The sequence below is a fragment of the Papilio polytes genome, unplaced genomic scaffold (assembly GCF_000836215.1).
Source record: "Papilio polytes unplaced genomic scaffold, Ppol_1.0 DF824393.1, whole genome shotgun sequence".
NCBI classification, from domain to species: Eukaryota; Metazoa; Arthropoda; class Insecta; order Lepidoptera; family Papilionidae; genus Papilio; species Papilio polytes.
The window spans coordinates 285,653-296,515 of record NW_013524811.1 but is presented as its reverse complement, the minus strand read 5'-3'; the positions used below and the strand labels follow the sequence as shown (position 1 = coordinate 296,515).

The 10,863-nt window shown below is 41.3% G+C and overlaps 2 protein-coding genes across 2 annotated transcripts; both read right to left on the bottom strand.

Annotated features, from left to right (window-relative positions):
* Positions 1–1,745: 1,745 nt before the first annotated feature.
* LOC106110789 lies at positions 1,746–2,830 on the bottom strand (the record flags this gene model as incomplete). The annotated part of the gene is made up of 2 exons (XM_013292699.1): positions 2,368–2,830; positions 1,746–1,868 (listed from the first exon to the last, which is right to left on the bottom strand). Coding segments are annotated over exons 1-2 (586 nt in total), but the record flags the coding sequence as incomplete, so codon positions are not given.
* Positions 2,831–4,538: 1,708 nt separating this feature from the next.
* On the bottom strand, positions 4,539–9,763 carry LOC106110980 (hydroxylysine kinase). Its single transcript, XM_013292952.1, has 7 exons — positions 9,655–9,763; positions 7,797–8,105; positions 7,420–7,619; positions 6,755–6,874; positions 6,165–6,280; positions 5,406–5,595; positions 4,539–4,887 (listed from the first exon to the last, which is right to left on the bottom strand). Exons 2-7 carry the CDS (start codon positions 8,092–8,094, stop codon positions 4,684–4,686), a joined length of 1,128 nt encoding a protein of 375 aa, XP_013148406.1. The 5' UTR covers positions 8,095–8,105; positions 9,655–9,763; the 3' UTR covers positions 4,539–4,683.
* Between the last annotated feature and the right edge of the window lie 1,100 nt (positions 9,764–10,863).

Below are 10,863 nucleotides of genomic sequence, written 5' to 3'. Positions count from 1 at the left end.
TCAAAAATCGAAAATTGCATATCGCGTTATGCACATAGCGCATAGCGCATAGTGCATAGCGCATAGCGCATAACGCTTATCGAAAACTCGAAACTCGAAAATCGCACATCGGGTTATGCACATAGCGCATAGCGCATAGTGCATAGCGCATAGCGCATAATGCGTAACGCTTATCGAAAACTCGAAACTCAAAAATCGAAAATTGCATATCGCTTTATGCACATAGCGCATAGCACATAGTGCATAGCGCATAGCGCATAACGCTTATCGAAAACTCGAAACTCGAAAATCGCATATCGCGTTATGCACATAGCGCATAGCGCATAGCGCATAGCGCATAGTGCATAGCGCATAGCGCATAACACATATCGCATAACGCGTATCGCTTATCGAAAACTCGAAAATCGAAAATCGTATATCGCGTTATGGACATAGCGCATAGCGCATAGTGCATAGTGCATAGCGCATAGCGCATAACGCTTATCGAAAACTCGAAACACGAAAATCGAAAATCGCATATCGCGTTATGCACATAGCGCATAGCGCATAGTGCATAGCGCATAGTGCATAGCGCATAGCGCATAACGCTTATCGAAAACTCGAAACTCGAAAATCGCATATCGGGTTATGCACATAGCGCATAGCGCATAGTGCATAGCGCATAGCGGATAATGCGTAACGCTTATCGAAAAATCAAAACTCGAAAATCGAAAATCTCATATCGCGTTATGCACATAGCGCATAGCGCATAGTGCATAGCGCATAACGCGTATCGCTTATCGAAAACTCGAAACTCGAAAATCGAAAATCGAAAATAGCATATCGCGTTATGCACATAGCGCATAGTGCATAGCGCATAGCGCATAGCGCATAGTGCATAGCGCATAGCGCATAGCGCATAACGCTTATCGAAAACTCGAAACTCGAAAATCGCATATCGCGTTATGCACAAAGCGCATAGCGCATAGTGCACAGCGCATAACGCGTAACGATTATCGAAAACTCGAAACTCGAAAATCTAAAATCGCATATCGCGTTATGCACATAGCGCATAGCGCATAGTGCATAGCGCATAGCGCATAACGCTTATCGAAAAATCGAAAATCGAAAATCGCTTATCGAAAACTCGAAAGTCATATCAATAATTTGGGTGTATTCTTCAGCACCTAGCAAGATATCTATTTTGTTCGGCTCATTGAAGGTAGGATCTGCTAGTGGAATTGAATGTAATTCCGGCCAGTTTGGGACGTTGCACTTATGTAATGGCAAATTATTTGTGATGTTTTTCAATACGTAAGCTTTAACAGGCACAGTGAAGTGTGGGTTTGTTCTTGAGCGTACTTTTAACATAACCACATACTTTGTATGTAGTTGGCTCCCTTCACTGAGTCTTGTGACTTCGCTGTTTGTTTTCATTGTCTGTAGGCCTGCGGACTTAACTAATTCCTCGGTAACAAAAGAGGCCTGTGACCCCTGGTCAATCAATGCACGGTAGACGTTTGTGTAGCCGCTCCTTTGAGTTACATCTACCAGTGCTGTAGCGAGCAGAACTTGGCCAGGTTGTTTTAAAAAATGGATAGCAATGTTTTCGTTTTCTTGGGTGTGTAATTCTTCTTCGTGTTCTTTTGTTGTTGTTTCCTTTTTCCTGGGATGTAATAGAGAATGATGTTTTCCTTTACAAATATTGCATCTTGTACTTCTCAAACATTTTTTTGCTGAATAATAGGAAATTAGACAATTAAAACATAAATGGTCTTCTTTCACAAATTCTGTTCTTTGTTCTAGGTTTAGTCTAACAAACTGATAACATTGAAAAATGTAGTGCTCACCATCACAAAATGTGCATGGGGTTGACGACGCTGGTGATACTGACGAGTGAAATGTTTTAGTTTTACTTGTACCTTGGTTTGAATAATCTTCAACCATTTCTAACGACTTAAATCTCATTTCTAGAAATTGATGTAACTGTTGGAAGGTCGGCATGTTTTCGCTATCAGCAGATATGTGTTGCTCCCACAATAGATGACTGTACGGATCTAACTTTGATACAGTTACGTAAACAATTATGTCATATCATGCATCCGTATTAATTCCCATGTTTTTAAAACTATTGAGCCATTCCAAAGTTGTATACAGCAACTGTTTTAATAGATGAGCTGATTAGAGAACCATCGTTTTTACACTAAATATTTTTTTGAAAACACTATTCGCAATGTATCTCTTGTTGTCGAATCTATTGTATAATGTTTCCCAGGCTTTAAGGTAATTGTCATTAGTAATTGTAAAATTGCGAAATAATTGTTCTGCTTCCCCCGCTACAAGCTACAAGCTACATGTGACTTTAATAATGTTATTTCTGAACATTACCTAAAGTTGTATTTTTGTGTACGATAGATGTAAACAAATCTCTAAACGATGGCCAGTCCGTATAACTACCCGCAAATATGGGTATCTGTATCGTAGGCAACTTTATTTCTGTACTTGTACTAGTTCTCGGGCTAAGTGCATTACTTGTTGTCAATTCTTTATTTATTTCAACTATTTTTTCCTTTAACGAAGTCTTATAAATCGTATAAAGTTCATCTAATTCAATACATTTATCTAGACTAAAATAATCGACAGAACCTCTTTGTCCACGAAGGATCAACGTAGATATTTCTTCGTGTCCCTTTGTTAACGAGCAGTATAAATGTTCCAATGTTTCGAGGCGAGTTTCGATGTAACTTAATGTTATTCGAGACTTGGGTGTTTTCAAATAATTAGTTTGAGCTTCCTGTATTTGTTCAATTCTGTCCTCTTGAAGACTAACTAACCTATTAGCTTGTTCCATTTTAATAAAACAAATTAAAACACTATACAGATCAAACAAAATAATTGAAGAAAGATATCAAAACTAAGAGGGTATGTAATTAAATTGACAAACTGTTTTGTTTACGAAACAGCTTACAGTCGACGATACCTAGCCAAAATTGTATGTATTTGTAGCCAATATTGTATCAAACTCAAGTTTGTTTTTAAATATTTGAAATTAAAATAACTTTAAATATTCTACTGACTTGAAACCCGTGATTTAATTTATTTGAAGTTATAAAACTTTACACACTCAATTTATCAAGTCGAATATTTAAGTCCAACCTAATACACTATACACCGAAATATTCGGCAAACGAAGGACCATATTTTGTTTCCTACTTCCTACGAAACTTGGGTTCCGAATTTGAACCCCAGGACTTGACCAACGACCAAACTTCAGAAACAAACGACTTCTACAGAACGCGATGACAACCACAATAACAACGCAAAGAACAACCGACAAATCACCAAAGAGCCCGCGACTAGCGGGCGACTAGGTCTGTGGCGAGATATTCATAACATCGCGGTTTAGTGTAAGACGGTCTCGCCACAGCGCCATCTATTAGGACAGAGTGAAAACGACGCCAACAACAACGTATTAAAAAAAAACAAAACAAAGCAAAACATAAGAGGAGGTAATTCAAAATAATAATTAAGAATATTTATAAATGGCTGACAGTCGACCGGAAACAAATTCTAAACAAACCCAAAATTTTTATTTATCCACCAAGTCCTAAGTCCAAACTGTAAATTCTAAATAGAAATATGTTTTTTGCTTTTGCTTTATATTCTATTGAATTGACTCGCATCGCCTAAAACATATGAAGTTTCTTGAACAAACCGACTCGGATATTAAGACCAACTTAATATACTCATACTCAGTCCGACAAATTCGGCTGACGAAGGACCAATTGTTTATCTCCTACAAAATGTTGTTCAGAAATTGAACGACTCGACCAACAAAACAAAAGTCTACTGCTATACTACTACTACTGCAAAACGGATCAATAACAACAAACTCGAAGACCTCGATCAAACACCAGAGGGGCTTTTTTTTGTGACTGATTTGTCACTGTTTGCCTTGAAGAGGCATTTACAGATTCACCGGGCTTGAGGTGGCCCAGCGCGGATGGCGCTTAGCCTAAACCTGTTTTATGAGTAACTAGGCTTGAGGGCTCCCTCAGGAGCCTCGGCTCGGGCGGTTACTTCGTTATTATTACCGGATTGGGAGGCCACCGAGCTCTTAGATCGCTTCGGTGGTCGCTCCATGGAGTGACTTAGCACAAGGGTCCCCGAGAGGGGACCTCGGCTTGGGCTGTCACTCAATACGCGTTTAGCATTCCGATTCAAGGGCGCCCGAGAGGGCTGAACCTCGACTTGATCGGTTGCTGCTATCTGATCATTATTATAATTATTAATACATCTAACATTATTACCACTTCGGAAAGCGTTAGCGCTGGGAGAAGAAGTGGCGGAAGAAACTCCAGCAACGCTTCTATCATTGATAGGAGAGAACCTGCCTGCTATGAGGCCGTATCGCGGGAATACCAGAGGGGCTATGATCTACAAAGAATATGTACTTTACATTCTCGACACAGATGGCGCTGTTGGGGTGCGGCAGAAGCAGCGTCAACGCTATATTTTGAATTTCTTGGTGACTTGGTGAATGGCAAAAATACAAACAATTTAATATGATTTAATTTATTTTATGAATTAATAACATTATTACAACAATAAAACCTTACTTTTTCAACGAAAAACAGATAAAATGCAATAGTATGTAATGCGACTTGACATAGTGCGAGGCCAGTTGGCTGGGGGAGGGGGAGGCTAGCTGCGCGTGAGGTAGTCGTCGGCGAGCGCGCGCCAGTCGGTGTCGTCGCCGTCGGGCTGCGGCGGGGCCTTGCGCAGGCGGCGCAGCAGCTGCCAGCCGCCGGCGCGCGCGCTGCACGACACGTACGTGTTGGCGGGGTCCTGCTGCAGCGAGTAGGCGCCCAGCACCAGGCTCTGCACCAGCCGCGCCGACACCAGCGTCTACAAATGTATTAAAGATAGATATAAGATATCGCGGACTTTTCCAAACAACTTTTTGAGATCTACAATTCCTTCATACATCATTTTGTGTACCTCTAACGGTTTAAGCGGCGTATGCCGAGAAAAGTTAAAACATTGTGATAAGTAATAATAAAATATAGCTTATGTTATTCACAACTAAATTACCTTTGTAATGGTTAATTTTAAAATCGGCCTAGTAGTTTCTTTGGGTGAATCAAATACATACAGAAATACAAATCTTTCCTGTTTATAATATTACTAGCTTTCGCCCGCGACTCCGACCGCGCGGAATTAAAAAAAAAAACAAAACTGAGTAGCCCGTTCTTCCAGACAATCCTCTACGTCTATGTCTGAAGGACATTCAGGACCAGGATTATTGATTAAATCGCGATGGCAAGGGGTCAAGAAAAGTGCCCTACCCCCCGTAGGTTGTCCGGAAAGTTGTGAGCGATTATCGGGAGGTAACGTGTCAGAAACAATGAAAAGTTTGTAAAAACCTTGAGCAGGCGGTACTCGTGGTCGGGCAGGCGGCGCGTGGCGCCGTAGCCCGCCAGCAGCACGCCGGCGCTGCGCGGCTGCCCCGTCAGCAGCATCAGGTACGTGATGGCGATGGCCAGCTCGAACACGTAGTACGACTCCTGCACGTCGCCGAAGTCGATGATGCCTGCGATGCGGTACTCGCCGTTGCTGTTAAATAATCGTACGTTACTAATATTATAAATGCGAAAGTTTAGATGGATGGACGGATGGATGGATGGATGTTTGTTAGCGTTTGGAGCCTAAACGGCTGAACGGATCTCCATGAAATTTGGCACAGGTTTAGAGCATAGTCTGGAAGAACACATAGACTACTTTTTATCCCGGGAATACTTACGGTTCCCGTGGGATTTATTAATACAGTTTTTTAATGTTTACTCGATCATTCTGCAACGGATCAACATATCTTATTGAAATTTGACACAGATATAAAACAAAGTCTGGGGTACACATGGGATGAGGTTCATCCCCGAGAAATGTCCGGTTCCCGAGGGATACGTAGCTTTTTGTTATTTATATAGTTCTTATGTTTTCTAATACCACGCGGACGAAGTCGCGGGCAACAACTAGTACACAATAGTCTTCACTTTTACAAAAGGAAACTTCGGTTCTCGACTCCTTAATTTATCCTTCGGCAGTGTAGTACCAAACAACGAGATTGTGGAAATTGGAGTCCCTGTGGTGTACGAGTATGTATAAGTACGTGGCGAGGCAGTCACCTGGGCGGCGGCTTGCGCTCCACGAGCACGTTCTGCTCGTTGACGTCGCCGTGGATGACGCCGCGCTCCAGCTCGCCCAGCTGCGGCACCACCGCGTACTTGAACTCCTCGATCACCTGACAAACCACGCATTACACGTTACAATTTTATCCCACACACTGCAATTATATAAGAAACAAATAGCGGGCGGGTTTTAATTCATTTTGCAAACGAAAAAGTAGTTATTATAAGAAAACATTTAAATATAGATATGTATATGCAGACTTTTCTGTAGAACTTTTTGAGATCTACAATTCTTTTGTATAACATTTTTATATATTATAAATATCTTTAACGGTTTAGGCAGCGTAAGCCGAGAAAAGTCAGAACATTGTAATTTTTTACGTCGTGGTCCAGAAATATGTTGTTTATTAATAGTTCCTCAACATTAGCAATAATAAAATAACCGATGTTACTCACAGATAAATTTCCTTTCTACCGGTGAAAGAATTTTTAAAATCGGCCCAGTAGTTTTCGAGTATTAAATACATACAAAAATACAAATCTTTCCTCTTTATAATATTAGTATTGATATGGACGAGAGTGTTCACCTCCTCAACGAGGTCCAGGTTTTCGGGATCCTCGATGACGTACTTGAACTTGTCGAGCTCCGGGACCTGCGACAGCATCCAGATGTGCTCGCGCCCCGCCAGCCCCGAGTGCGTGAAACTCTGCAACACGCAACGATATCACTGAACCCGCACGCAAAGTACTCGCTGCGACTTCTACTTTAAACGCAACAGAACCGAAGTCAAGTCGAATGAGGGTGACACACACTGTACTATCTAGACTATTACATACTTCTGCATTACATTTGTCTATTTCATCTATATTACAATAGCAGCAGCGAGGAAACCACGGTTAGGTCACATTCATATCATGCACGTGGTGGTTACTTGACATCTCACGAACCGCATCCACATTTATAAGTTTTTTCTTAGTTACATTAATGAAAGTGGATGTTACTTTGTTAAATTTGCGCTAAAAATAGACTTGTCAGCTTCTCTGAAACTGTATCTGAATATGTTTATCAGACGTTATGATAACACGTGACGATAGATAAGAGAAGATGCCTCGCGCAGTTTCAATTTGTTATTATAGCAATACAAGCAGCGCACCGCGACTGCGTTGCTGCAGAACATTGACTTTGTAGCAAGCATCAGCCACCTGTTATGTAGTCATTTAGGTACAGAGTGCATTGGAGTCGAGGGCTAACTTGTAGCTTGTTGTCGAGGTTCGCGACGAACTCGCCGAGCTGGTAGCAGAGGGCATCTGAGCGCGGCACGTCCTTGAGCAGCTCTCCGGGCACGTACTCGAGCAGGCGCACGGCGTGCTGCTGGCCGCCCAGCGTCTCCAGCGAGTGCAGCTGCCCGAACACGTTGCGCACGGCCACCGGACACCTCACCGAGCGCCGGCCTGCGAACGACAACGCGTTTCCGTTTTCACCATACTCGCAAATATTAACATGACTTTTGACACTGACTAATGTATAAACACACAAATCCATGAGGAGTGATGGCACTGCTACGATGACATTTATTTAAACGAGATTAAGTAAAATTAAATAGATTCTATTGGAGATTGAGAACTGACTTAAGAAGTTCATGAGCTCGTTCTGCGCCTCGACGACGGCGAGATTCTTGGAGTCCATGGAGTTCATAATCTTAAGGACGTATCCGTGTGGGCTGTGGCGTAGAATGAGCGGGTTCTTGACGTTGGGGTCCTCAGTGAGGCGGTAGTTGCGGTCGTCATAACCCGGCAGCTCCACCAGCTCAAGCACCGAGATCCCGTACAGCCGCTCTGCCAGGAGCCGCACCGCCTCCTCGTCCACCTCCGCGCGGATGCGTGTGCCCGGCGACAGCACCGCGCTCGTCGCCATCCCTGCAGACATCCTCACTATATCTGTAAACAGACAGATGAGAATGCCTCGTGTAAAGCGTCACGTTCCAGCTTTCTTTACGCAAACGGAACGCAAAACTGAACAGTCGAACAGTCGACAGAAATCCTTATGACGCTAATTGTCAACGAATGCTGTGTAATACTCGTATGAACACTAAATTTATTTTGTTATAGAAACGAACTATTACATTATGTTGAACATTTTATTTTTAAGCCGATTCGTGCGACCACTAACTAACTCATTGCGATATCGTGACAGGTTATTTAGTTGTCACTTAGAGTCGCGTGCGTCGACTGCCGACAGCCGGCGGCGATGGTTGACCTGAGCGCACCGCGGTGATGTGTCCTCTATGTTATCTATGAAATATAATAATGTTAAGGTGAGTGACGTCACATAGTCAGGTGAATTTCCAGTAGATGGTTACTAAGCGAGATGCAGCCGCTGCGTGATTTCAGGATGTCTAAATAAGATCTCAGTTTATTATTTATAAATAAGAAGTGACCTATAAATAGAATTATATTTGTATGTTGCGGCACAAGGCCTTATTAATTGAATACGGCGAGCACAGTGGCGCCGCCAGCGCCGCGCGGCCGTCACATGACTGCAGTTGCTCTGCTCGGCCGCTCTCAGCCACCCTGAGCCCCCACACTCAAAAGATACATAAACACGTCCCATGTGCCACAGTGTAATTCAAGTTACGTTTAATAAAATTATATCCGAATGAATTTATTAAAAAAAACGTTTTTTTGACGGAAAAAATAAATTACCGAAGTAATGTTTGAGCAGAGACAGCTCTGTACATGTATTGTTTTATAGAACAATACACTCAATAACTTAATTGATTTGTTTCTGAGTCGCTGTCGTCACATTCATCACTTGCCAGTGTCATATGTAAAATATATTTTACAAAAATAAGTGTTATACCTACGTATTTAAGTAACTATTGTTTTCGTATTATTTATGTTACGTATATTTGTAAGTGATTGCAGTAATGTGTCTCACATTTTTCCGCGATACATTTGTTTTTTTTTTAATTCGGTCTTTATCATTTTGACTGATATCATATCAGAATCTTATTATGTGGTTGTTGTCAAAATAAAACGTAACCATACCAAGATTGCTTGCGAATTTTTTTATGGATATCAAAGCAATTCAAAATATTAGTCGTCGATAACCTAAGAAAAAATTAATATCGACTAATGGCAACCTCCATCAGTAATCACATGATAGAAATAGCACAGGATGTAATTTTCTCTTTTTTTTATGTGATTTTTAAATAAGGGCTCAGGAACAGCAAGTCGACACCAGCGCATTAAGCACAGAGGGGAAGGGAAGATAGGAAGCAAAGGCAAATGTATCTTATTATATTCTTACTAGTAGAAGTAAAATAATTTAACTAGATAAAATTATTTCAACAGAAATGTAGCAGAACATAAATCATGTCAGCGACAAAATAATTAATAAAAAATATTATCTGTAATTTTCAAACAATGTAACTGGTATAAAATCCAAGGATAATAATGTAAACACAATAAAACAAACAAATCTCACCAATGGGTGCGTGCGTTGTTTAGTGTGTGTTCACGTGTTCGCTTGTCTATCCGCACGTCCGTCCGCGCCGAGCGTCGCCGCACGAATGACCTGTGTCTTGTCTCGTTGCGCGTCCACGACGCATACCGCGTCTGTGATCATTGCTTGATAACAAAGTAGTTTTGCAATCGGCGTCAATTGATAGAAACAATAGTTTGCTATTGCCGCCAAAGTTAACTGAACAACAATATAGAATCTGATAATGATAGAAATACGGGTAAATGCTACTAGTCGTAGATGTCGACACGTAACAGGTGTCGGGCAATGATCTTGTCGTGCGCTGCTACTTGTCACCGGCGCAGGTGACAGTTCCCAGGAGACGCAACAACAAAAAGAAACAACTAAGGAATATTTTTGATTTTTTGTGTTCATAGTTTGAATAAATAATTGTAGCCATCGTTTTAGTTTAGATGGATAAATGTTTGTTAGAGTTTGTAGCCAAAACGGCTGAACGGATTTCTATGAAATTTGGCATAGACGTAGAGGATAGTCTGGTAGAAGGCATAGGCTACTCAATTTTAGTTTTTTTAATTCCACGCGGACGGAGTCGCGGGCGAAAACTAGTGAATCACAAATAACAATGTTCTCTGATAAACAATATAACAAAGGGTACATTGAAGTACCGGCTCGGCCTCGGCCTAGTACAGGGATCGATTTCTTATTTCACATTTTCAATTTAAAATTGTTGCTTATTTCGCTAAAAGTTTCAACTAGTTCCAGATTGTTGCTTTTACATTTAGATACTGCCACTTGTACGCTTGTGCTCCCGACTTTGTTCCTCACAGTTTTCTCCAACTTTAGGTTAGGTAAACAAGAAGCCAGCATCATGTATAAGCACCACTAGGTACGTCTGTGTGTTACGTCATTGCTTGTTCCAATCAACTCTTTAAATTCTTCCTTGCTCCGTTGTTCCAGTTTATGTTATCTAAAGAATACACATATTTAATTAGTACAGTATTGTATTATCTGTGCTGTTATCTAATGAACAGTAGGCTGTGTCTCTGTACACATAACTTATCCAGCGCCATCGAGATGCTGTGTACAGAACTACGAAGTTTGTCGGCAATAGGAAGGGTATTTCAGTGTATTATTTTTATGACGATGATAATTGTCATCAGTTATTTCGGTGTTTTTGTTTATCTTGGTCTGTTTGTTAGGAAATTTTATAAG

Excerpts from the sequence above, each read along its gene's own strand:
- LOC106110980 (XM_013292952.1), bottom strand. The coding sequence starts at position 8,094 with ATGTCTGCAGGGATGGCGACGAGCGCGGTGCTGTCGCCGGGCACACGC. Across the intron at positions 7,620-7,796 it reads CGAGCTCATGAACTTCTTAA|GCCGGCGCTCGGTGAGGTGT; the intron begins GTCAGTTCTCAA and ends TGTCGTTCGCAG. Across the intron at positions 6,281-6,754 it reads ACCTGGACCTCGTTGAGGAG|GTGATCGAGGAGTTCAAGTA; the intron begins GTGAACACTCTC and ends GTGGTTTGTCAG.